We start from the raw sequence: 27,758 nt of genomic DNA, 5'->3' as shown, positions 1-27,758 counted from the left end.
TTAACAATCATCTCACTTATCCATACCATTAAGAAATTACCAGTCTTAAAGACGTTACAGAATGACACATACTTGTACATGATCAACAATGCCCAGAATGCGAGCGGTTTGCTCTTCGCAAACCTTTGCATGTTTTACATGCATGCTTACGTGACAAAGACTACCATGAATACAAAATCGCACACTGAACGGCTTTGGCTAAAGCCTCTCACAGACCAATAAGAGTTTGCAAATGCAAGGACTTGGGAGCTGTACAAGAATTTCAAATGATATTAAACACCTGCATTAATTCTTTACAGTAAATACTAATGTGATGCGAGTGTAGGGACACCTCGCTCGCATCATCATCATAATCGTGTCGATAGGTCTCCTTGCAGGCGTGTATTATAACTAATCTTCCCCATATTCAGGGAGTTAATCCGGCGATCAATCACCTTGATTTCCAAACATGGTGGGACTGAGCATCCCATTTCATATGTTTGGTTCATATAACTTGAACTGTTAGTGGTGTTAGATTGCAGGCCTGAAGACTCTTGTATGCATGTCAGTCATCGAAACCATACTCATCCCTCTCCCTCCCTGGTTGTTTTTTCATTCTTTCAAATATCTCATCCAGAGATTCTGATGATGGAGCAGAATTGAGTTTGTTTTCTGGGACCTGGCGCAGCGGCAAGAATCTCCTGGCCTCTAAATTTGCCCTGAAATTCTGGAAATTATTCTTCATTGACGCCCATCTACCTGCCAATCCAGATGGATTGCCTATCAAGTCTTTTGAATTAGGTTCATCTCTGGGGTTGCTTGCTTCAAGCAGGGACAATGAAGCAGAAGGCTTGGATTCTTTTCCCTGCTCATCATTGAGAGCAGCATACTTGCTCGCAATGCTTTCTCGGCCATTCTCATATCTCCAATCATCATCTTTGGGAGTTTTTAAGTGTGACCCTCTCCCATCATCCTTGGATAAACTGACTGCCACTGATTTCATCTCCAAGGGGACATTCTCTGCAGAACCATTCTCACTTCTGGCAGATTTCTGAACAGGATCATTGACCAAGTCACGTTCAGCATGTACAAAGATGAAAATGTCAATTGGTTATCCTTCTATAGTTCTATTAAATCAATCAACAAGTAATAGATATGAAACCATGCATAAAAAGGCCGCATCAACCATGTAATGGTTTTGAGTCAAAACAAGATGATGGGTTGATAATCTTTCTTGGATTTGTGGAAGTCCATTTGGAAGCAACCTGGGGTTTCATTGCACTGAAATATATTCTATCAAGAAAAAGCAGTACTTGAATTTCACAACATAGAAGGAAACGTACCATGGGCATGCTACCAGGTTCCACATCGGCACTTACATCATTGAAATTTCTAGCCAGTGGGATAACATGCTCCCCAACATTGGACCCTTGCTCAAGCCAGGACCGCTCTGAAGATAAACCAGAATCCAAATATATAAATATATATGGAACCATGCCATACTTTTTCGTCTGTGTTTTGAGTGGTGGTAAAAAATTTCCATGCACTTCGTCTACACCAATATATTCCCCAGATGCCTAGGCATATTGGTAAATAAATTTCACAGATTTGTTGAAGATTAAACAGGCACCCATGCTGGTGCCTATCGTAATCACACCCAATCAGCAGAATTTTTGTTTGACCAACTACGAGTGTTCCACAGATGTTGGTTTTAGCAGTGCAGAATATAAATACATCATTAATGAAATTCGCATGCCAAAGTTTTCAGGTATGTCCCGGCTTGAATCCAAGGGAGACCAGCAAATAATATTGAGGATATAATTAGATAAAACGATTCTTCTAGTTTACCTTTCTGGAGGATGATAACTCCTGATGGATCAAACCCATCCATATCTTCAGCATCATTTTGAAATCTGAGCCTTTTCCAGCTACCAAAAAAATTAATTACTCTATCAAAGAAATTGCTTGCAACCAACGATGTGTAAACAACCATAATGAGTGGGTAAATTTTGTTAAACCCTCGTCCAAAGAACGGGACAGCATCATCAATGTTTCCCATCCACTGCACACATCCAACAGAAAAGGTTACAGATTTCCGATACACAAAATTAAAACATTTGCAAAAGATAATGAAATACTCACAAACCACAATACTTATAACAGGATCACTTATTAGACAAGCTATGACAGAAAAAGGGATTGGAACATGCATCAGGAGACAAATAAAATACTCTAGATTGAGAACTATATTATCCAGTCACGATAAGACATGCATGATAAAGGTTGTGGTTAATGATGACAATGATGATGATAATATGAAGATAAAATGGTTGTATAGAAGGCCAAGGAAACATGATGACAATCATGACCACGGCGGTGGTTGCCATGATACAATGAAGCTGTCACTGTCGATAATGATGCTACTATGACATTGTGATGCTGATGATCACAGAGTGATCATAATGCCACTGCTTGCTGTTATTGGTAGTGGTGTTGATGATAATGATTCGCTTGGACAAATGTTGGTAATACTGATAATAGTATGATACAGGCAGATGATGAAAATGACAGAATGGAATAATACTGTTGCTAATGATATTATAACTAAACTACAGTTGGGACAAGCTGATGATGAGGAGAAAGCTATATAGTGCCTGACAAGTTCAAATAAGTATGAACCAGGATTTTACAGTAGCTTTAGATGCATCCCAGGTAACCACCCACAGCAATCTCCCTCTGCATCTTGGGGAAGAAAAATTCAGCTCAAGGAGAAAGGCTGAAAGGACACCCATAATTATCGGTATCATCCCTAGAGTCAGACCCAGTGATTAGTGATTACCAATCTGGGTTTCCTTAGTCCCTTTGAACCTCTTGCCTCTAAGAGGAACGCAACCTACTTAATCCACTAGCTCAATCTCCACCTACTAGAACAATGCTGCCACCAACCCAAGCAATCATGCATTAACTACACCATGCAGTATTAAAAGTTAATTCCAGAAGAAAAACCAGTTTTTCTGTTGCCATTTTTATTTGCATGTCTTCTTTTCATCTTTCCTGACTCTAAATATACATATTTAATCCATTAAAAAAAAGCCAAAGTGAACTTCATTTCCATCATGCTTATTGGTTATTTATACCTCTTTCACGTCTCACAAGCCTTAGGACCTATGTCACATGGATACTCCATTTCAACTCCCCTTCTGTATCCCCTTATATACAAGTCATATCAGAAACTTCATAAAAAATGGCTGTATTCCCATATCTACAGCTGTATCTGTGAAAATATCACAAAAAAGAGATAAAGTGTGCGATGAGCACAACACCACCAATGTGCACAAATGCACAAGAACACTTAGAACAAATGTACACAAAGGTACAATAAAGAAACTCAAATGCACAAAGGCATACAAAATATAAAGAATTTTATTGAGAAGCTTGGAGAACAAAAGCTCCAAGAAGTTTGTATTACAAAGGGGGAACTCCCCTATTTATAATGAGAAAGGAAGCCTTGGAGGGGCTCCACTAGCTGTTGGAGCCCCTCCAACGGTTAGAATTCTAACCGTTAGAGAGGCTCAACAGCTAGTGTTGAGCCCTCCAAGTTGACTTTGAGTCAACACAAAAAAAGGACAAAAATGAAAAAGAAAAAAGAAAAAGAATAAAAGTGAAAAAGCAAAAAGAATTACAGCATATTCATAATTATGAATATGCGCAAAAGGTGAATGACTAAAATACCCTTGCGGGTTTTACAAGAAAAGAAAAGAAACATACATATTTACATATATATATAAAGATAGATACATATACATATATACGTGATATATATATGTATATGTATCTCTCTTTATATATATATATATGTAAATATTTACATAAAGAGAGATACATTTTAACACCCTCCCTCAAACTTAGGGCACAATGACCGAAAGTTTGCTAAGGAGAAAGTTGATTCTTGGAGAGCAAAGCGCCTTGGTGAAGAAATCTGCCAACTGATATTCTGACGTTACATAAGGAAGGTCGATGACTTTTTGTAGATATGCCTCTCGGACATAATGGCAGTCCATCTCAATATGCTTTGTCCGCTCATGAAACGTGTGATTCTTAGCAATATAGATTGCACTCTTATTATCACAACACAACTTTGTGGGTTCTTGAATTGGAATCCCCATGTCTTGCAACAACTGATGAATCAGACAATCTCCATAGTTGTAGACGTCATGGCTCGATATTCTGCTTCGGTGGATGATAGAGACACCTTCTGTTGTTTCTTACATCTCCATGAGATCAGGGATTCACCTAAGAAAATGCAAAAGCCTGTAGTGGAGTGACGGTTATTTGGGTCACCTCCCAAATCAGAGTCAGTATATGCAATTAAATTCAACTCAGAAGAAGAGGAAAGGAAAACTCCCTTGTTTAAAGTTCCCTTTAAGTATCTGACAACTCGGAGAACGGCACTCATATGAACGGATGTAGGAGCATGCTGAAATTGGCTTGCAGTATGCATGGCATGAGAGATGTTCGGCCTTGTGATGCTAAGATACATTAGAGATCCCATAAGTTGCCGGTAGGGGGTAGGATCCTCCAAAGGTTTCTCATCATCGATCTTCATTTTTTATCCCACAACTTCAAGGGTCTCACAGATTTTATCATCAGTAATACCTGATCTGTCAAGAATCTCACAGGCAAGTTTAGTTTGAGACAAAAAATAGCCTCTATGAGAGTAGGCTACCTCGATACCAAGAAAGTAAGTCAGATACCCCAGGTCTGACATTTCAAACCTTTCTTTTAAAGTGGTTTTAATGTTTCTGATGCCCTTTATGTCACTACCTGTTATCAACATATCATCAACATAAAACAGTAAAATCACAATTCCTGTATCAGACTTTTTGACAAACAGAACAGTGTCAGTGTAGCATGAGGAAAAACCATTTTGAACCATTACATCAATTAATCGATCATACCAAGCCTTAGGGGCTTGTTTTAAACCATAAAGCGCTTTTTGCAAACGAAGGACTTTCCCCTTTGGTACGTTCATACCAGGAGGAGCATCCATGTAGACTTCTTCATTAAGATCCCCATTTAGAAATGCATTTTTAACATCCATTTGGTAAATATTTCATTTTTTAATAGATGCAATGGTGATCAAACACCTTACAGTAACCATTCGTGCAACAGGAGCAAAGGTTTCTTCGTAATCGATGTCGTATTCTTGACTATATCCTTTTGCGACAAGACGGGCTTTATATCTTTCGAGAGTGCCATCACTCTTGGTTTTGACTTTAAAAACCCATCTACATCCTATTGTTTTCTTTCCTTCTGGAAGACATTGAAAAACCCACGTTTTGGCTTTGTTGAGGGCTCTAAGTTCGTTGTCCATGGCATCCCTCCATTCAATCATTTCCTTAGCTTCTTTAAAATTTCTAGGTTCTTGATATGAGTGAATGGCACTAAGGCATGCCCTATGTTTTGGAGAAAAAAACTCATAGGATATAAATCTAGAAGGATTTTTCCTAGATCTTTCAGTTCTTCGAGAATTGTTGGAAGATTCACTAAGATCACTATATTTCTCTATTGCACTTCTAAAAGTGCCTTTATCTCTATGAGTATAGGTAATGGGTTCATTTATCATTTCTTCTTCATCATGAATGGTTTGAGGAATACTTTCACTTATATCCTCATTCTCTTTTAATTCATCATCGCTAAAAAAATCTTCATTTCTAGATAATAGTTCAAAGAAAAAAGAATAATTGGCATTATCTTCATGATTTTTGTGTTCTTCAAAACCACTTATGTTTTCTAAAAAGGTTACATTTCTTGAAACATATAGTTTATCATTTTTAATATCATAACACCTAAACCCTTTTTGAGTTTCCGAATATCCCAAAAAAGCACAAGGAATAGCTTTTGGAGATAATTTATCATTCTTATCGGTGAGAACAAAACATTTACAACCAAAAATCCTTAACCTATTGTAGTCGGGTTCTTTTTTATACAAGATTTCATATGGAGATATTTGATTCAAGTTTTTGGATGAGAGTCGGTTGATGAGATAAACTGATGCAAGAGCCGCTTCGGCCCAAAATCTTTTTGGAATTTTTTGAGAAATTAGTAAAGTTCTTGTAGTTTCAATTATGTGTCTATGTTTACGTTCGGCCAACCCATTTTGTTGGGGAGTTTTGGGACAAGACCTTTGATGAACAATCCCATTATTTTCAATATAACTTTTGAAATCATTTGAGAGATATTCTCCCCCGGAATTGGTTCTAAAAATTTGTAACTTACTATTGAATTGATTTTGTATTAACATGTGAAAGATCTTGAAAGTAGAAAAAACCTCATGAATAAATAAACTAACATAATATGAAATCATCCACATAAATAACATAATATGAAAAACCTCCCTTAGACACAACGGGTGCCGGTCCCCATACATCCGAATGCACAATTTCGAAAGGTTTGGTTGAAAACATAGTTTTTTGTCCAAAAGGTAAGCTTCTCATTTTACCAAGAATGCAATCATTACAATTGAAATTGTCTTTACATAAGGTTTTAGCAAAATGTAAATACGAAAGCTTGACAATATTTGGATGCCCAAGGCGTTTATGCCAAACATTTATATCCTTATGTTGGGCAACATTACAAAAAGAGGTTTTTGGAATTTGAAGAAACTCCATGAGATAAAGATCTCCCTTCCTAGAGCCTTCCCAATCAACTTCCCGGACCGGCGATCCTGTATCCAACATTTATTTGATGAGAATTTGATATCACACCCATGATCCGATAGTTGAGAGACGGAAAGCAAATTTAAATTTAGTTTTGGTATAAATCTAACTTTTGGAATAAAAAAACCTTGTCTTTCAAAATCACCAATTCCTTTTATTTCAAGAGAAGCCCCATCCGCGGTGGAGACAAAAGAAGGTGACAAATTTTTTGAGTATTTAGAAAGTGAAAAAACATTTGGAGTCATATGAAAGGATGCACCCGAGTCTAAGAGCCAAAGAGTCTTACCGGGAGGAGAGAAGGTGGTCATGGCGGCTCCGGAAACGGATCCCTTGAGGAGTGGTTGAAGAGCTTCCATGATTTGATTGAGAGCCAAAGTAGCATGATTGGAAGTAGAAGGACCTTCCTCCTTGGTTGATTGGAAAGTAGTAGACATAGCCACCATCTTCTTCCATTTAGGGCATACCGGTTTAATGTGACCCGGTTCTTTGCAAAAATGGCATATGATCTTACTATAATCTCTCCTTCCATAATGCCCACCATTTTCTCTTCCTCCTTGATTTTTGTTAAAATGAGGGGGTTTATAGATTTTAACATTATTCCCCGGTCTTGAGACGGCATAAGCACCCTCATCCTCATCTTTAGAGGGGACGGCCAACACACTTAGATTGGTTTTATTCATTCCCAATCTAGTTTCTTCTCCACTTAATTTGGTAAGCACATCTTCCAACGGAGGAAAAGAGAAAGAAGATAAGAGAGAGGATCTAGTTTGTTCAAACTCGGGTCTAAGCCCATTTAAAAAATTGAAGAAATGATCTTCTTCTAATTGTTTGGCTCTCAATTCAATAGCCTCACCACTCCATTTAGGTTCTTGGAGGGCAAGCTCATCCCAAATAGTGGATAACTCGGCGAAATACTCTCTAACGGACATTTCTCCTTGTTGAAGGGTTAAGGCCTTCTTTTGGAGATAGTATTTATGGGACAAATCTCTTGAAGTATACATTCTTTTAAGATATTCTCATACTTGACATGCCTTTTTGAACTTTAGAATATTGGCATTAATTTTGGTCTCAACCGAAGAGAAGAACCATGAGAGTATTTTGTAGTTTTTCATTTCCCATTCTTCATGCTTCTTATTGTAATCTTCAAAAGCCTTTTCTCTTTCTTCTCCCTCAAGAACCTTGATCTCCCCTTTGTCAAGGGTAGTAATTTTTGGTACGGGTTCGAGAATAGTTCCTTGAACATATCCCCAAAGACCCTTTCCTTTTATATGGGCCTCCATATTCCCGGCCCATACATGATAATTCGTTTCATTCAATTTGAAGCCAAGAGAGAAGTGAGAATCCTTTTCGCCCATTAGAGAGGATACAAAGAGAAATAAATGCGTACCACAATGCGAAATGAGTCCCTTCTTGATGTAGGAAGTTTCCAAAATATAGAATGAAGAGCCGAGTCTTCACTTCAACCACCACAACTTAATGGCACGCTTTACGAGGTATTCCAACGGAGATAAAAAAGAGCACGATCTTCTTTTCCTTTAAGCCTAGCTCTGATACCATGTGAAAATATATCAAAAAAAAGATAAAGTGTGCGATGAGCACAACACCACCAATGTGCACAAATGCACAAGAACACTTAGAACAAATGTACACAAAGGTACAATAAAGAAACTCAAATGCACAAAGGCATACAAAATATAAAGAATTTTATTGAGAAGCTTGGAGAACAAAAGCTCCAAGAAGTTTGTATTACAAAGGGGGAACTCCCCTATTTATAATGAGAAAGGAAGCCTTGGAGGGGCTCCACTAGCTGTTGGAGCCCCTCCAACGGTTAGAATTCTAACCGTTAGAGAGGCTCAACAGCTAGTGTTGAGCCCTCCAAGTTGACTTTGAGTCAACACAAAAAAAGGACAAAAAATGAAAAAGAAAAAGAATTACAGCATATTCATAATTATGAATATGCGCAAAAGGTGAATGACTAAAATACCCTTGCGGGTTTTACAAGAAAAGAAACATACATATTTACATATATATATAAAGATAGATACATATACATATATACGTGATATATATATGTATATGTATCTCTCTTTATATATATATATATATATGTAAATATTTACATAAAGAGAGATACATTTTAACAGTATCCATGCGACACAGCGGAGGACATTATTAACTAGAGTGACAAACATGGTTTCAAAACGAGCAATTGATCCAGTGACTTCACAAAATGAAGCAAGTTATCATCAGCATCTTCAGAAAAGGCAGACGCACCAAAAACATTACAACATATCAATGCTTGATAAAACAGGTCCTGAAACCCATCCATATTCATATTGGAACAGATGAGATCATTCCACCTATAATGTTTAAGAGTTCTGTAATACATCAGATATCATATTTGATCCTAGTAGCCACGAGTAAATGAATCTCACCTTTTCAAAGGTAGTTTTGGCATCTCCATCGAGTCGGATAAGATTTAAAAAGTTGTAAGATATTGGAGGAGCATACCGAGCAACCATCCTAACAAAGGCATTAAATACATGTGATTGATATTACAATTCAAAGTTTGGCATTGACAATGGCAAACCTCTTTGTAACTAGCATTGTCTGAGATACTTACGAACATATCATAAGCAAGCTCACTGAGCTTGTTTGCCTTGGAGTCAAGGAGTAGAACATCAGCATCCCAATCTTGAATAAGGAATAGTACGTACAAATACACATGTACATTAAAGGAACAAATGCAGCAATCTGCACAAGACTTGAACAAATTAATAACAGACCATACACTGAAAGGACTCATTGATGCATGAGAAAAAACAACATTATTGTGAGATGTTAGAATTATTAGTGTCATCACGCAGACTGACCACTTTTTTTGAGAGAGAGAGAATATAAAAAGACTGACCACAATTGTATAAACGTTGCTACTTTTCTATGAGAATATCTTGATGGAAATAGTATGTTAGAATACTAATTGAATGTAACATTAAAAAAACACCAGTAAGATAAAATATGATGGGTAAAATGAACATCCATCATAACCAAGCACAACCATAAGCCAAGACCAAAAACAAAGTGAATCCAACACAGGCTCAAAATTCCGAGTGGGACTGTAGCCATACTTGGCAACTTGTAAATCTAATTACATAGACACCATCCAAACTCAAATCCCGATTTTTTTCTGGCAAGGTCCATGCCCCAACTTTTGCCTCTTCAAATAAGGATGGTGACAACACTGAGGCTAACAACAGCATAAAAGAATGGCATGATAATGAAAACTATATCTACAATAACCTGCACAAGCATCTCTTGCTTTCCAACTGCTTTTATCAGAATGGAGAAAAGAGATAGATCAACACCACTTGGAAGAAGTGTAGCCTCTGCTAGAAGAATGGCAACTGACATACATCCAAGCAAGACAGCCAATAATTTCTTGAAGTGCTTCCTGAGAACGCATCGCCAAATCCACTCTGCAATATATACCAATAATAGAATATTAAACACCATAAGATTTAGGGGATCCACATTCACAGAAATGCAGAAGTGAGTCATTATGTTCAGTTTCTATTTTACAAGGGACATATTTTTAAATATTAAAAATACTAGATCTGGAGAAACAACTGAAATATCCCTTAGTTGGTTTTCTGGAATATGCAGGAGCCTTTCCTCAGAAGAATTCTTGCAAGATAGATGTCACTGTAATTGTAAATGTATGGACAGTATGGTGTATTAAATAAATAAATTCAGATGTCTAAAGAGTTGCTGCATGTTTTAAATGACAAAGCAGCAAAACCAAACTTTTTGCCCATTCAGAAAAATGCTTCCAAACACAGTAAATGGCACGTGCATTATGAAGCTGACAAATGGAAAGGAAACATGTACATTATCACGACACAGTACACAATACTGAGCCAGTGACTCAGGATTCAGGAACTCCAAAAATGTTTAAGACAACACACCAAAAAGGTTTAAGAAGACAACAAAAAGAAGACCAAAATAAGATTTAAAAAATTCTCTTTATCGGAAAAAAAAAATAAAAGTTTCTGAGACCAAGAGATCTTATAGAAGACGTAAACAAGACTGAAGACTCTCATTGTCACATAGCAGCCATGAATATCCAGAACAAGTAAAAATTAATAAATAGCAGAAACAGCCTCACTAATAAACCCATAAAGTAAGTACATAAATAGTTAATACTAAGTACAAAAAAGAAAATAAGCAACGATTGGAAATAGAACTCGTATAACTAATAGGCCATTAATTCATGAACAAGAACATAAAACAGTACAAAAATCAGTTGCACAATTACCCAGCGTATCCAAGAACGGTCCAGTAGTGCCAGTGCGAGCAGATCTGAAACTTGAAACATATTTCCTGCAACAACATGGACTAATAAATCAATCCTCTGCCAAGGCACCACAGACATGAAAGAAAGAGCAACATACAAGAAGGGAAACAGACAAGCAAGAAACACACCATCCTGAAGCATCCCCACGCTCATAATTTTTTATAGTGTCTTCTAATTCTAGGGCCTCAGTGACATATGTCATGTATTCACTGCAAGAACATTGACAGCGGACAATGAAAAGTTCGTGAAACAGGCTTACAAGTATAAAATATGTTTGCAATTCAAATAATTCTCAGAATAACATAATGATATCTGAACTCAAAAGAACCTCAATTATACATCCAGGCTATCCGATCAAAACTAGTCTTTTTTCAATAGTATTGCATGAAGTATGCAGTTCACATAATGATCAGATTCAAGCATCAATATCTTGACCATAATTCAAGTAATTAAACTTTTAGTGCTAGCTCATAAAAAATGGTGACAAATATGTAACAAGAAATTAATGACATCCTAAAATAAGTGGGAGAAAAAGAAATCAATTACACAAAGCAAGAAGGAAACCGAGAAGAGCAAGTGGCCAATACAAATAGCAAGAAGGAAACTGCTTTGTCAAACTCCTAAAACAATCAGCACCTTAAATTTGCAATTTTCTTCTACTTCTACAATCATTTTAAAGGGCTCTAATATTTCAATAAATATGACATTTCTGTGAAACAACTAGATGAGAGGACAAATGAAGAATGACATAGCTTCTTTGAAATATTTTTATTAAGCACACAACAAATGCATTAATCATACATCAAGTTCATTATTTGAACTGACAATCACATCCAATATATAATGGTAAAAAAAAGTGTTGTCATAATGTAAACACCCCAAATTTTCCAGGAGGTCCATTCTGGACACCCCCTTTTCACAGATGTCAACCTTCGTAGATCAGTGTAGGAGTCTAACCCTAGGTTTATACAAGTTTAAGTGTCATTTCACCCGCTTTGTGTCAGTAAAATTACCATTCTACCCCCAGCTCACCTTAGATCCGTGTCAGTTAGGTCCAACCAAGCTCATTTTAAGTTCAGAAGAGTTAGAATGTCAGTCATTTCTAGCTCTTCTGAGTTCACAATGAGCGAATCATGTTCATTTCTGATCATTTCAGCTAAAATTGGTTCATTTCTAGCTCGAATTTCAAGCCAATTGTCTCTGAGTCAGTCAATTCCGATCGGCCCTATTTCTTTGAGTCTAACTTGAGCTCGCCAAGAGTTCAAGTAGTCCAGTTCCAGTTCCAGTTCAAATTCATTTCTCATACCGATGGAGTTCACTTTAGTCCATCTTAGGTCATTTCAACTCATTTCAGCTAAAATTGAGCTAAGTCCAGTCAGCTCAGCTAGTGTTTGAGCTTCAGATTAAGTTCATCTTAGTATAACTGAACTTCATTACAGCTCAAACCCAGTACATTTTTGTAATTCACTTCACTCAAGTATTCATTTCTCACCATTTTCTCGAGAATTTTGTCATTTCTCGATCATCCAGTTTAGGAGTCTAGTTGAATCAGTGTCTTTTTAGTTCATCTGAGTTTAGGAACCTTAAAACCCAGTTTAAACCAGGTAAAACCTTGTTTTTCCAATGTCATTCCTTGCCCTGCAGGGGTAAAATCATTTCTCAGGTCATTTTTATTCAAAACATCAATTCTATCATTTTCCAAGCTGGTACAATTGTCAATCTGGGCCCGGATCAATTCATTTTCTAAAATTTTAGCTATATCCGAGATCCAATTCACATTTAGATATGATCCAATATCGGATCTGGCATCCAATACCCAATTTCTATCCTGAGACGGGAATTTTCAATTCCTTGTCTCTACCAGGGGTTTAGGACTTCAAACCCCTCCTCCAGGGTCTGCATTTCTCATGTCAATTCATAACATAACATTTCATTTTTGAGATCAACACTCTTGTTTTCAAAATACCAAATCCAGACTTGATTTTAAAACTTTCTTTCGAAATCAATTTCAAAAACCTGGGTTTTAAAACCAACTTTCGCCATTTGGCCAACCCCCAGGGCTTTACATTCCTTATTTCAAAGCATTTTCCTTAGAAAAATGATCTGGATTCGTATTAAACTTGATTCCCAATTTTTCAAATTTTCTTCAAGTGGGACCCACCCTGCAAGGGGTGTCAAACACTATTTTTTTCACCTTTATCCCATTTCATTTTATTTTCTTGTTTTGTTCATTTCAAAAATACGAAAAAATTCATAGATATAGGTGTCTTCTAAAGCTTCTTGAAAATCTTGTTTTTAACCCCTTTATTTTGCCTTTTTAAAATCGTTTTTGAAAAACCAAATGGGGCCCACATTAGGTGGCACCACATTTGAGAATACTTAAGTTAGTTTAGATTTTTAATTAGGGTTTTAATTAGGAGAGTCAAACCAAAGGCCATTAGGATTCCCTAGAGAAATCTCCCCCCTCTAGAGTTTATTTTTTTTTAGAATTCCGACAAAATCGAAACTCTTTAAACCAAAGCCCAAATTTCTTTCTAGAAATACCACTCCATAGGGGTCAACCCCCTCATGCTTTTACATCCTCTCTCTCCCTCTTTCCAGCTCTTCTCTCTCCCTCAAGCTCCAAGTTCCAGCAGGCCCCATTGAAGATCCAATGGTGAGCTCCTTCTTCCTCTTGCTTGTTTATTAATTTTTATTTGTTCTCTTTGGATTTTCCATGAAAGCTACCATTGTCGTCCATTGTAGTGTAGATTTTCCTTTTCTTTTCATTCAAGAAATCGTGTATATGATTCAAGAACATGATTTATTGATCATCTAATGTGTTTTACACGTTTTTGATCCATTAATCATGCTTATATCTTGTTTATTTTGTTAAACGCCTAAATAAAGAGTGAGATTCGATCCCTCTATAGATCGAATCCCCCTTTTAATGGCCAAATCAAATTTGATCCATACTCAAGTGATTTTCTTTATTTTTCCATGTTGTATTTATGTTATTTTCATCATCTACATGTTCATGCACGATCAAGAACCCTTGATCTCGTATTTTTATGATTTTTACATGCATAAATTAGATTAGAACATGTTTAGGGTTTTATTTCTGAGATATTCAATTCTGGTCGTCTGCTAATGTTGTTGTTTCGCATGTTTATGTTCGCTATTTAAATTCGAAATTTTTATGGTAGAATCATGCATCTGTCTACGACTTTCAATAAAAAAAATCAGATTTCTTTGAGATCTGTAAATCTGTTTTCAAAAATCAAAACCGAAGCCTGTTTTCTGAACCATAAAAACGCTTTGTAAATCCAGGGTCATCTTGTTGGAGGCATATCTCCCTAATCGGAGATCGCTTTTCTGATCCGTAAAAAGCAGCGCCCTCGTATCCATGTCTAGTTTATTCTGTGTAATTTTTTTAATTTTTCACGGTCATTTACCATCATGTTTTAACCCAAAACCGAACCCTGTTTTTCTGGAATCGTTAGGCATGTTGGAATCCCATCTCATATTGTCGGAGCAATATCTCCCTAACCAGAGATGATCTCTCTGATCCGTAAGAAGGGTTGTTTCTGCCTGAATCTCTAGTTTATCTTGTGTGATTTTCAGAAATTTTTATGGTAGATTGCTATTTTATTTTAGTTAAAAATCAGAGTCTGTGTTTCTGCAACTGTCAGTCGTTATTTAGATTAAAAGCCAATTTGCGCGGATCATATCTCCCTAACCGAAGATCGTAACCCTGATCCGTAAAAAAGAGTGTCTTCATCTGCATGTCTACTGTTTTCTGTAAAATTTTTATAATTTTTTATGATGTCTTGCTATTTTTCTTTAAACCGAAATCAGAGTCTGTCTTTCTTGAACTGTTATACATTGGCTAGAATCAAGTGCATCTTACCAGAACGATTTCTCCCTAACCGGATATTGTATTTCCGATCTGTAAGAGGGTTATTTTCATTGTGTTGTCTACTTTTTCCCTGTAAAATTTCATAATTTTTCATAGCTGATTGATATCTCATTCTAATCTGACACCGTGATAGGTACAAGAGAGCATGTTATTTCGTCTACTTTTCATCTTTTTATTTAATATTTATTTCTTGCATAATCATAAAAATTTATTTTTCAAGTGCATATTACTTTTAGGGTTATTAGCAGTATCCATGTCGATTTTTAGGATTTTTAGAGGTCATTTGATATGTTATTTAGTTATTTCATAAAAACAGGATGCCCGCGGAGTCCTGATTCAACTGAAATACGGGCAAAAATCATTTTTTCTATTATTTCATCTTTTTCATGAAAATTTTCATATTTTTAGGATTTGATCATCTTCATAATCATATCAGGGTGATCTCCACCCGATTTGGCATCGTTTTGAACTCGCTTGGTCTTCAGATTAAGCGTATTACAAAAATTTTCTGAAAAAAAACCTAATTTTCACCATATTTTGCAAATAACATCAATTTTCAAGGGTATTTTGGTCAATTTTCCATCAATTCCGAATTTCTAATTTGTTTATTTTTATTATTTACTTAGTCATGCATCATCCTTTATTTTATTTATTTTATTTATTTCACGGGAGCATGAAAAAAGGCTTATATCCGGATAAATCCCTCAATTTTCAGATATTGTTGGATAAATCCCGAAAAGCAGATATATCTCCACTAACAAGTTTGTTAATTTTGCAGAAAAACTCAAGGGTTTACTTTCTTTTTCCTTTATTTAATTTATTGATGTAAATTATAATTGTAATATTGGAATAATAATATTTTACTTTTCTGCTTAGCTTAGGATGCATTCACATATAGTTGGATTTTGATATATAATTGTTATTGCTTATTATTCATATGCACATATTGCAAATTTACAATGGTCAACACGAATGACATATGCACCTTCTTCTAAGGAGTTAATAAACTCAGTGAAGCTCGTATTTGTGGCCATAGTCAGAATATGAACGATACTCAGATTTATCTTCTTTTAAGTTACAAACAACCTACACTCTTAGGCTATCTTCAAAAGTCATTGCATATTTTCAAAATCTTTTCAAAACCCTCCTTTTAGAATCAAATGAGATATATCCAACTCATATTAGTGACCATAGTCAGGAATATGTGGCGAATCTATCTTATTTAAATTCTATAAGGCACATAAAATCCTTTTATTTTATACAAATTCGATTTCTGAAAGAAAGGAGATTTCTCAAAGCTTTTTCGAATTTTTTTTCTTCAAACATGATTTTATAAAATCACGTTTCATTCATCATATAGGTTAGTCAGCATTTATTTTCTAAGTTTTTTCCTCAAAATCGATTTTCTCAAAATCTTTTCAATTTTCAAAGTCCAAGTCACGATTTCTCAGGTTTTATTTTCTTCAAAAACATTTCCTAAGTCAGGCTCACGATTTTCAAAGCATATCCTTTTCCAAGTATTTTTCAAATATTCAAAGCATACCCCATGTTTTCAATCTGCATTTTTTCTAAGTCATAACACATGTTTGGTTCTTTGTGCATTTAGGAATAAAATAATGATTTAGACAATTGAGCAAAACAAAACATAAGATTGATCTTTGGTTCGATCACCCCTGGTTATGGCGTCATGAACGGTGGAACCTCATACCGACAGGCGAGTCTCATTCTACGGAATTTTTTCGCATTTTAAAATGGAGACGAGTTATTTTCAAAACTTTTTCAAAATGTCAGTTGACTTGCAAAAGTAAAATTTTTCAATGAAAACACATAAGCAACACATCCTTTAAGTATCTACTGGAAAAACAATGTTTCCCAAATGTTGACAAACTAACGAGTACAATGTTTTTTCTTTTCATGCACGCAAATTGCAAATAAAGGGTACAGTTTCTTGCTAAGGCTATATGAGATGCAACTTGTTATCACAAAGAAGATCCACAGAGAAAGGGTGTTTACAGAAAGTTAACAATCACAAAATCATAGTATAGCCATTTTGGATGTGAAATACCTTTTATACCGATAGTATTCTTCTCGAGCTCTTCTAAGTTGCCTTCTGAGCGTAGCCATTGACTTTTGATCAGCATCATAGTCCATGTCGCTTTCCCCTAATCTGCCTCCTGTTGGTTTGAAACCTGGATCTTCTCTAAACTAAATGAAACAGGAAACCATAAAGGTAGTTCTGAGAAAACAATTGCAAATATTATGAAGAAACTTTATACATAGGTGATACAAGTACCATCTGACGCAACATATCATCAATAACATCCATATAGGGCCTCAATGGGTCACGCTTAGACATCTGATTTGATGTTGCTTGAGCAATCTAACACAAAAAGCCAGAAGTGACTATACAATTCAAGAAAATAGAATAAAGTGCAAAAGTTTCTCAAAGTATGTTGCAATGAATAGAAAAAGTTTTGTTACATTCTGACAAAAACAGCAGTTATTGATCATCATGCATGAGATCAAAGTCCAGTTATGAAGATTCCAAGTTGAGCTAATTGTTTATATCGAAGAAAGTTTCTATAACTTAGACACCTATACCATGTAGCATTTCTAATTTAATTCCCATCCTCATTATTTTATGGGTTAAGAAGATGAACAACTCCATGACTATGGTACCTGGACACTCCATTTTGCCCTCCGTACCCGTGTCGACACGCGTCGACACCCAGACACGCCATTTTACCCTCCGTATATATAAGTTTGTATTTAATTTATATTTTCAGTTTATAACTTTATATTTTCAATATATAATATATATTTTAGATATAGCATATATATTTAGATTATATTCAATTTGTTTTGTATTTATGTGATATTTAATATATATATATATAGTCGTGTCCCTGTACCCACAGTTTTTGGAATTGCCGTGTCATACACACTGTACCCGTACCCAGGTTGACATAGCTCCATTATCAAGTTCAAATTCTGAAGTCAATAAAATAAGCATATAATGACTAGTCACCAATGTATGGCAAACTTGCTATGAATGAATATAGTGTCATGCTTGTAGTCATAGCCTACCTAAAGACAGCCACTTTCATAATCAACTAGCCAACAGATCAAGAGACAAAACATAATATAACAAAATAGGTTTCTAGACTAAGCAAGACACACTACTTACTACGATTGCATTGGACAAATCTTGGTGGGCATTGTCAAGATTCAGTGCCATTTTAGCAACTCGATGGGAAAGAACTTTCTGACGAGTTCCCCAGTTTGCATTCCTCCAAATGCTCTTTGGTATCTCACTTAATCCAAATCCCAAAAGAAAAGCACCAGTAACAAGCCCAAAGGTATTGGAACATGCCATAGCCAAGCCAACAACCCCTCCACCCCTGCATTTGAGGCAAATCATTCACTCAGATGAAAACACAAGTACTACAATACTTTGACCTAGAACTACATCACACAGCTTCAAGATGGTATCATATGCAACCAGGTGATAGCAATACACAGATATCCCAAGTGGTGTCCAGACACAGCAAAAGTACAAACAACTATATGAAACTTTCACAAGTTATGCATTATCAAAGATCAGGCCAGTGAAATTAAATCATGTAACAGTTACATATAGACAAGCTAAACAAAAACAGACAACAGGACAGTTCCCAAGAGCCACTATTTGAAATTCATGTTTCAACATTCATTTACAAAAACAAAAACAAAAAAAATCTATTGGAAGCATTCCTGTTTTTCTGGAGTTCAGTAACCCAAGATTACTTTCAGCCACATCTGGAATATCCCACATCAATACTACCACCAACTTAGGAAACAAAATAAATTTTAAATTTTAGTCATTATGGAAATAATATTTTACACAGACAAGTTAATCCATCTTACCAACAGAAACTTTAATCAGATTCTAGACAACCATATGCCTGTGTTTCCATTTGTATCTATTATCTAGGAACCTCCAGGTAATAAGCTTCAAAATTAAATGAACTAAGAAGATATTATCATGGGCTAGTTTCAAAAGGTTATGCAGCAATGTCAGCAGAAATTTTTTATAAAGGAAAAAAAAAAGATGCATGCCAGCAACAACACCACTTGCAATGAAAAACTAAGAAATTTTCAGAAAAGAGAATCAATTTGAAGAATAAGCATGCATATATTATACTTCATAATGGAAAAAAGAAGCAAAAGAGATAGATAAAAACAAAGACTCAACAACATCCATGTCGCCAGGAAAAGAAAGAAAAAGAACAAGGAATAAATATTAAAATCTTACCAGTTTTTGTGCATGATAATGAGTAGAACAAGTCCAAAAAGACCAATTGAACCAACACTAAGATAAAAGACAAGGTTCCCATGTACACTGGTCTTTAGTCTCTCTGTCACTGTGAAGTCTCCTGCATCTTCATAACCCTGGATAGTGGGCACCACAGCCCTGCTTAGACAAATACCATGATATGAACCATAAGGAATACGGAACAAAAGACGTGAAGCTTAGACAAATTACCAGAATCAAAGAAGTATGACAGTGAAGAAAAAAATTTACACACTTAGCAACAAATTACTCTGAATAGTAACATTCGAATTAATGTACATGGTCCAAAGCACAAATCGATAACTCAACCGATAAAAAAATTACCACATCATATCACCAAAAATTACAGTGTGAAATTTAATCCCAAATCGCATGTCCATGTAATGAAACAACAAGTGCACAAAGCCACAAAGTGACTACAAAGGTGCACACTCACAAGTACAAAATCCTCTAATGGGCCAAATACAAAGAGCCACTAAGGGCCAACACAATCTCTCAAAAGAGAACATGAACACATAAAAATAACAAGAGCCTTTATTCAAATATACTTGGCAACAAGCATAACAAATACAAGAGAGGGAGTGCCTAGCCATGCTTAAGGGGCTGGTCCAACAGCTAGTTGGACCAGCTCCCAACACCACCTGTTACATCAGTCAAACTAGATAAAAAAAAAACCTCGTCAGTCAAACTGACACCTATTACAAATTGAAATGATTGAAATACCCTCATGGGTATTTTAGTTTACATACACAGTGAAGTATATATATATATATATATATATATATATATATATATATATATATATATATCACATACAAATGTCTTATATAACAATACATTTTAACACCCCTTCAAACTTACGGTGTGATCATCGAAAGTTTGTCAAGAAGAAAATAAAATCAAATTGATGAAAGCGCCTTGGTGAAGAAGTCTGCTAGTTGATACTCAAAGGTAACATAAGGTAGAGTGATGGTGTGTCTCATAAATTCTTCATGCATATAATGGCAGTCAATTTCGATATGATTGGTTCATTAATGAAATATACAGTTTTTAGCTATGTATATTCCATTCTTATTATCACAGTACAGTCTGGAAGGTGTCTGAAGATGAACGCTTATGTCTTCAAGTAATCTCCGCAACCAAACGATCTGTGATGTGATTGTAGTCATTGCACGATACTCGGCTTCAGTGGATGATAAAAATACTTTATGCTGCTTTTTGCACTTCCACGACACCAGATAATCACATACAAAAACACAAAAGTCAGTAGTTAAGCGTCGATCATTTGGATCTCTTTCCCAATCTGAGTCAGAATAAACAATCACAATTCAAGAGAGGAAAAAGAGGTAGAGCTTTGTAAATATTTAACAATTCTCATCACAACACTCATGTGAACTATAGTGGGAGAATGTTGGAATTGGCTAGCAGTAAGGGGATTGAAAAAGAAAGAGCTACGAATGATTACAGAGAAACCTATAAAGAGTAGGAAGTAAGTCATGCCAAGGTTCTTTCTTTCTTTATGGATAATATGCATGATAAGCCTTGCCCTGATATTATTGAATTTGAAAGAAACGATGAGGCATGGGAATATGTTAGACAAATATATACCCAAAAAGATATGACACCACAAATGGAATATCAAAGACAAGGTACATAATTGCAAACAAAGTGATAAGATCACGAAGGAATACTATAGTACCCTCAAGAGGCTTTGGGATCAATTGGTTAAACTTGAGCCTACATGGGAGACTCTAAATGATGCTCAAGAACGAAAGAAATACAAATTTGAGGAACAATTGTTCTAATTTTTTAGAGGACTTAGACCCGAATTTGAACAAGTTCGGGTCAATATTATTCATAGGAAAAATCATCTTCTCTTACATGAAGTCTTGACTTAAGTATGCATGGAGGAGACAAGAATAAAATCTATGTCCGAATCTAAGGATACAAAGGATAATGTGTTGGCTGTCTCAAGACTGGGTGCCAATACAAATGTTTATAAACCACCCTATTTTTTAAAGCCTTACAATGGGAAGCCTAGATATGATGACAACAAAAAAAGAACTATATTGACTTGTCATAATTGTGTAGAACCGAGCTATATTAGGCTATTTTGCCCCAAGTTCAAAGGAAGAGAATACAAAAATGTAGCATCCGTGTGAGCGTCTCACGAAGAAAGAAGTGGAACCAATCTATATATATTTAAGAATGTTCACTTTCTCGAAAATAAAAGTTTTATTCAAAATGTGCATGAGAAATATGCTTATTCTTTTTTGTTTAAATTCTTGCCTTAAAGTTCTTCGTATGAGAATGATAGAGATGAAGAGACTCAATCAAATCCGGATGGTGAGAACATTGAAACTGAAGGACTCGACATAATTCAATATAAAATGTGTGACAATGATAGTCAACCAAATGCCTTAGAAAGATACTCTACCTTAGAAAATCAACAAACCGAAGAAGTCATAAGATCAAATAGAACTTCTAGAACACCGAATAGATTGGTTTCATATGAATCCCTTTCACCTCAATATAGGGTTTGTCTAGCTAGAATTTTGGCCTATTTTGAACCTACCACATATAAACAAGCAAAAGAATATCCCGAATGAGTGAAAGTTATGAATGAAGAATTATGAGCACTAAAAAAAATCATGATTTGGGAAGTTGTTGATTTGCCTAAAGGCAAGAAAACTATAGGTTGTAGATGGGTGTATAAAGTCAAACCTAAGAGTGATGAGACCCTAGAGAGAAACAAGGCTCGATTAGTTGTCAAAAGGTATGCACAAGAATACGTGATAGACAATGATGAGACATTTGCCCCAGCAGCTAGGATGACTACAGTTAAGACCATTATTGTTGTTGTTGCTATTAAAGGTTGGCCTATATACCAAATGGATGCAAAAAATGCATTCGTAAATGGAGATCTAAAAGAAGAAGTTTATATAGATTCACCCCGTGGATATGAAGTCCGCTTTGGTAAGGTACTTTGATTGAGAAAAACTCTTTATAGTTTGAAACAGGCATCCAAAACTTGGTATGATCGCTTAAGTTCTGTTATACTAAATCTTGTTATATTAGTTATGCTATGTTTACTAAGAAATATGATGCATGGATTGTCATACTTCTTTATGTTGATGATATGATCATTACAAGTGCAGACAAGCATGGAGTAAAGTATAATAAATGTATCCTTAAAAAATATTTTGAAATGATTAATCTTAGATTTTTTTTTGGAATTGAGGTTGCTTACTCTCCTAGGGGATACTTGCTTTCTCAAACGAAGTTTTTATATATGATATTATTGACAGGTCAGACATTATTAATGAAAAAAGGGTGGACACACCTGAAGTTATTAATGCCAAGATGAAGATTGACGATGAGACACCTCTAGATGATCATACTCCATATCACCAAATGATTAATGTTCTTATTTAACTATTACTAGGCATGATATTGCGCATGCATTCTTTGGATCCACCATTGGCTCCAATAACCAATTTTATGAGAATTAGTTATGGTTCCAATACAGATCCATCAACAAAATGTCATAAATCTTAATTCATGGGAATTCTTTTAACCGTTGCAGCCCACATGTAGTTTTTTCCATCAAATTTGATGGGAACAACCGTTACAATTTCTTTATCGGCTATAGTGGAGGAAAGAATGGAGATAAGAATGAAAAGAAAGCAAGGAAAAAGTGTTGAAGAAGTTTGATGGTGCGCTTTTCGATGCAACAAACAAACGAACCAACGCTCCACCAATCCCACGAATCTCCTCTTCAAGTTTTTGCCCAAAAGCACCAACAACACTGATACCATGTAATGAAACAACAAATGCACAAATACAATGCCATAAAGTGGCTACAAAGGTGCACACTCACAAGTACAAAAGCATTTAATGGGCCAAATACAAAGAGCCACTAAGGGACAACACATGATCTCTCAAAAGAGAGCAAGAACACATAAAATAATATGAGCCTTTATTCAAATATGCTAGGCAACAGGCATAACAAATACAAGAGAGGGAGTGCCACTCCCATGCTTAAGGGGCTGGTCCAACAGCTAGTTGGACCAGCTCCCAACACCACCTGTTACATCAGTCAAACTCAATAAAAAGAAATAAAAATAAAAACAGAAAAAAGAAACTCATCCTATTACAAACTGAAAGGACTGAAATACCCCTGATGGGTATTTCAGTTTACATACACAACAAACTATATATATACAAAACATAAATGTCCCATAAACAATAAATTTTAACAGTCCATTTTGTGTACTTTCATGCAAAGAGACTAATACAAAATATTTCCAAACATTCTGCCACAAATATGAAGCACATTGTTTCACCTTAAAGGCCCATTTATCCAAATAACCATAAGTCAGCATAATAAAATCAGAGACACAGGAAGGCATGGTAGACTGTCATCATTAAATTCATTTCATAAAAATTATTTAGAAAATGCTAGAGAAGCCATGTGCATGAATGTGACAAGAGGCCACCTGCCTCAAAAGCTATGTGACAGTGATACTCTAATTCACTCCCTTGTGCCCCCTTAGTTTTAACGAAGGACTACACAAAAATGGTATGCCCCACGTCCTTTTGCCCATGTCCATGTGATATAGCTCAAAAAGAATTCAGACAGTACAGTAATGGTATTAGGGGATCTTCCATACGGTGAAGTGCAGATTGGGCCACATTGATCTGATGTGGATCATGTTCAGGTTGACGTAATTTATAAGCGCTGCAATCCAAGAGGTGTTTGCTTTTGGTGACTTAGCACGTGAATAGAGTCAAGTTTGTCGTAGGTCAAGGATGGGCCTAGAGGCACGTGAATCAAGTTTGTCGTAGGTCAAGAATGGGACTAGAGTTTATTCAAACACTCAGATGAAGAAGCCTTCTATCTCATGCCTAAGCATTTTAAATTTCATACCATTCAGGGTATTCTAAAACTTTTCTAGATTAGCCTTCAATTTTTTTTATAGTATGACCAATAAAATAAGAGAAAATAAAAAGTAATAAACTATTGGATACCATTCAGGGAATTTTAAAATTTTATATAGATCAGCCTTCTAATTTATTGATAACTTATTATAACCTATAAAATAAGAACAAAATCAAAACTAACAAATTTTGGACACAAGAGAAACCATGGCTACTATTCTAATTTCCTTTCTGAAGCCAAAGGTGAAATTCATTCTCAAGAACTGAAAAGCCATGGATTTTATGGAGCAGATACTGCAAAATCACAAAATTAGAACAGTTTTGAATTTTTTCAGATAATCAAAGAAAAATGAAGAGTTCTAAAAACAGAAAGTGAAACCTGCACAATGAGGAACTTTTAGATTTTCATTACGACCTATACCTGGGAAAGGTCTTACTAGGCAAGTAAAACAACATGTACATTGTACACCCATTTCCAAGTTAAAAATGCCATATATAAGGACAAAAACTCAATAGTTAAAAGGAAACTACACAACTAATCAACATAAAATGAACATTCCCAGTTTCTTAATTCAGACATTTCATCAAAAAGGAAGAAAATTTTCATATGCTTTCAAGTTGTCCCATGCTTACCAAGTAAGAGCAAATGTACTCCAATATGACCAACCCCAGAAAAATGCAATACCTCCTTTGTCGTGGCCAATAATTGCCTGCACATAGTAGCAAAATCACTATATCATAAAACTGTAACATCCCAAACCACAATAAACGAGTCCTTCCACCTGAAATTTTAACAGCAAAGTTACCAAAACAATCACCAGCACAAGAATTAGTATCTTCATTATTTATAGATGCAGGTTACAGGTTTAGGTCAAGAAATATTAAGCATGTTGATCTGCACTCTCCTCAAATGGGCATTCGTTCTAACCCAGTAAACCTTGCAAAAGATACCGCTTCCAAGGACAAAAATGCCAACTTCCTCATTCCACATATGCTCGCATTGCAGGATCCAAGTGTTCTACAACCAAATGATATTTGAAGATGTGCAGATTATACACACTACCATGATCTTTACTAGTATTGCTGCTGTGATGGAGCATGTTTAACATATCACAGCTAATTCTACCCATTCTATTATCTCTCAATGGTATTATGCAGGGTGTTGTATCCCCTTCCCCACAACCCCTCCCTTAAAAAAAATGGTTGGATTTTTATAAAAATCTACAGTCTAAACTACTCAAAGTGGCAGGTCGGATTTAGCATGCAGGATGGAGAAGAGGTGATATTTCTGCATAGTGTAAAGAGTGGGATTGGTGGCCTGAAATTTTACAATTGAGCAATTCTTCACATAATATAATTATAACCTCTTGTCTTGGAGGCTTGGTCTGTGTCATAAACAGCTATATTGAAGTACGAGGGTGTCCTGGTTTCATCAATGAATTCGAATTGCACTGCCTGTACCAATTTAAAAGATTTAAGGTAATTCATGTTCCAAAAATGTATAAAGCTATAGCTCTACGCTAGCACGGTACGCCATGCCTAGTCCCATGAACACTTGGAAAGATAAACCTCCTGACTGGTCCCAGATGTACAAAACTTATAATCTTGTTCTTGTATATCCTTTCTTATTAATGAACTGGTAGGGATCTGCCTAACCCCATATTGCCTATGAAAAAGAAAGACCATCTAGGCGACCAGAATACAGTGGCTGCCAAATGTCATCTTCAGAAACCTATCACTCAGGTGAAATGATCCCACTAACGAACACAATCTTCAACCGACTTCAAAAGAAACAAAACTAGCAGAAATGGCCTGATTCTCTGATGATCAGCACGAACCTTGATTCACCACAGATGCACACCCAAGCTCTTCAACCACCAATCACAGAAGAACGAGCACAGAACAACATCATGTAAAAAGGGTTGATGCTACTGAGCTTCAAGCTTCTGAATCACAATTTATTAGCTGGGCTCCAGGACCGTACTCAGCCATACAACTCCAAATGTATAAACTCTGTAACTCGAAGCTCTATCGACAATTAACGGTTGGCTTCCACCAATTCGCTTCAAAGGCGTAACTTATCAACAACAATAATCAACTTCAACCAAAAAGGCACCACTGAGAACCAAATCCTATCTAATCCATGCTTCCGGACAAAAATTCGGAACCTGAGCTACGGCCTCAACGGCATAGAGATGCACGCATCAGCGAAAGATTTAATCAGCGTTGTTACAGCTCACCGAAATTAAGCACATATATACAAGTCTCCCAGATAATTGCTTAATCCACCGACTACCATATTTCAAAAAACGGACCCTCCAAATGGACAAACTACAAAATCCTCCACAAAGAACGTCCTTTTGCCCACAGATACCAAAATTCCAGATAAGCGCTAATCAACCTAGCGGAGATAACTCTAACAAAATAGACAGTCAGCAATTACGCGCATAATCAGCCAGAATAACTAATACCAAAGAAGAAGCTTGAATTCTGCGTTCTACAAGCAAGAAGCTAATACAACCCGCACAGGCTTCCCAGATCCAACTTCACCACCCAACAAAGAACAAAAGCTCTTCGGTAAAAAGCATTTCTCCACGCCCCACCGCCAAACAAAACGATAAACGAGCGGAAAACCCCAAAAAAGAAAAAATAATAAAGACATAGTTCGGGCTCTTCAAGCTCCATCCCAGAAACTCGTAGCAAATTCCTCCCAACCAAACACAATCCAAGATCGAGAGAGAGAGAGAGAGCAACAACGAGGAATCGCCCGATCGAAAACAAGAAAATCAGAAAAGAGCCGAAAAAAAAAGAAGAAAATGAAAACCTACCGTCCAGATATCGGCGGGGACGAGGATGATGATGGAGAGGGAGCAGAACCAGGCGTATCCGACGGTGAAGAGGACGTAGCGTGGGACGTCTGGCCCGGCGAAGTACCTGAGCGTGACGGACACCATCCCTAGGGTTAAGGGCAACGATATGAGGTAGAAGACCCACATCTTCCTCTCTCCCTCTATCTCTCCTTCCTTCCTCTTCCCTTGGTCTTCCCACAGGAGGAGGGAAGGAGAGAGAGGCAAGAAGGAAGCGAATGGCCTTTTATAGTGAGCGGAAGACCCGGTCAGACCCCGTCCGGAACAGCCCACGATTTGTCTTCCCCCGCGCGCGCGCCAACCCCCGTCCGCCGGAGAAACCTCACCCCTTTTGACGGGAGGACCTTCGGCGTTTGCTGCCAGGTTCGGTAAAGTGGCGCTTTTGTTTGGTTAGTGTTTGGTTCGCGCGAACAAGGGATGAGAATTCTCAGGGAATTCTTTTCCTTATTGAGAGAATAAATAAAAATAATTGAAAGCTGTGGATGAAGGACGCCGAAAGACGCGGTGAATTAGAACTGTCCCGTTCTGATGTAATATCATTTAATGATGTGTACGTATCATGGGGTTTTGTGATACGATTTACACATTTTCCAAATGGGATGTTTAACACTGAGATGTTCTGCTACTGTTTGTTATTTCACTTAAGAAAATGAGTATCTTTCTTTTC

The 27,758-nt window shown here is 36.3% G+C and overlaps 1 protein-coding gene across 3 annotated transcripts; it reads right to left on the bottom strand.

The window, feature by feature from the left end:
• On the bottom strand, positions 1-27,514 carry LOC149816391 (uncharacterized). 3 transcript variants are annotated; one of them, XM_089988228.1, is made up of 14 exons: positions 27,053-27,514; positions 24,858-24,934; positions 19,245-19,403; positions 18,138-18,351; positions 17,244-17,330; positions 17,016-17,155; positions 11,181-11,261; positions 11,014-11,078; positions 9,999-10,174; positions 9,322-9,452; positions 9,134-9,221; positions 1,828-2,041; positions 1,323-1,429; positions 1-1,030 (listed from the first exon to the last, which is right to left on the bottom strand). In XM_089988228.1, the coding sequence occupies exons 1-14, from the start codon at positions 27,218-27,220 to the stop codon at positions 545-547; spliced, it is 2,193 nt and encodes a 730-aa protein (XP_089844354.1). In that variant the 5' UTR covers positions 27,221-27,514; the 3' UTR covers positions 1-544. The 3 variants fall into 3 exon arrangements, with proteins under 3 accessions (XP_089844354.1, XP_089844356.1, XP_089844355.1); XM_089988230.1 differs by lacking the exon at positions 1,323-1,429; XM_089988229.1 differs by lacking the exon at positions 17,244-17,330.
• Positions 27,515-27,758: the final 244 nt, after the last annotated feature.

Source organism: Nuphar pumila, chromosome 14 (genome assembly GCF_984573655.1).
Source record: "Nuphar pumila chromosome 14, dmNupPumi1.hap1.1, whole genome shotgun sequence".
Taxonomy (NCBI): domain Eukaryota; kingdom Viridiplantae; phylum Streptophyta; class Magnoliopsida; order Nymphaeales; family Nymphaeaceae; genus Nuphar; species Nuphar pumila.
Note: the sequence above shows the minus strand (reverse complement) of the source record. Positions and strands in the feature narration are given on the sequence as shown.

What these genes read in the sequence shown, in the direction of transcription:
- LOC149816391 (XM_089988228.1), bottom strand. Translation starts at nt 27,220, where the DNA reads ATGTGGGTCTTCTACCTCATATCGTTGCCCTTAACCCTAGGGATGGTG. An exon ending in ATGATATGTTGCGTCAGATG is followed by an intron (nt 17,156 to 17,243) that starts GTACTTGTATCA and finishes TGTTTCATTTAG; the next exon opens with TTTAGAGAAGATCCAGGTTT. An exon ending in AACCTGGTAGCATGCCCATG is followed by an intron (nt 1,031 to 1,322) that starts GTACGTTTCCTT and finishes GATCCTGTTCAG; the next exon opens with AAATCTGCCAGAAGTGAGAA.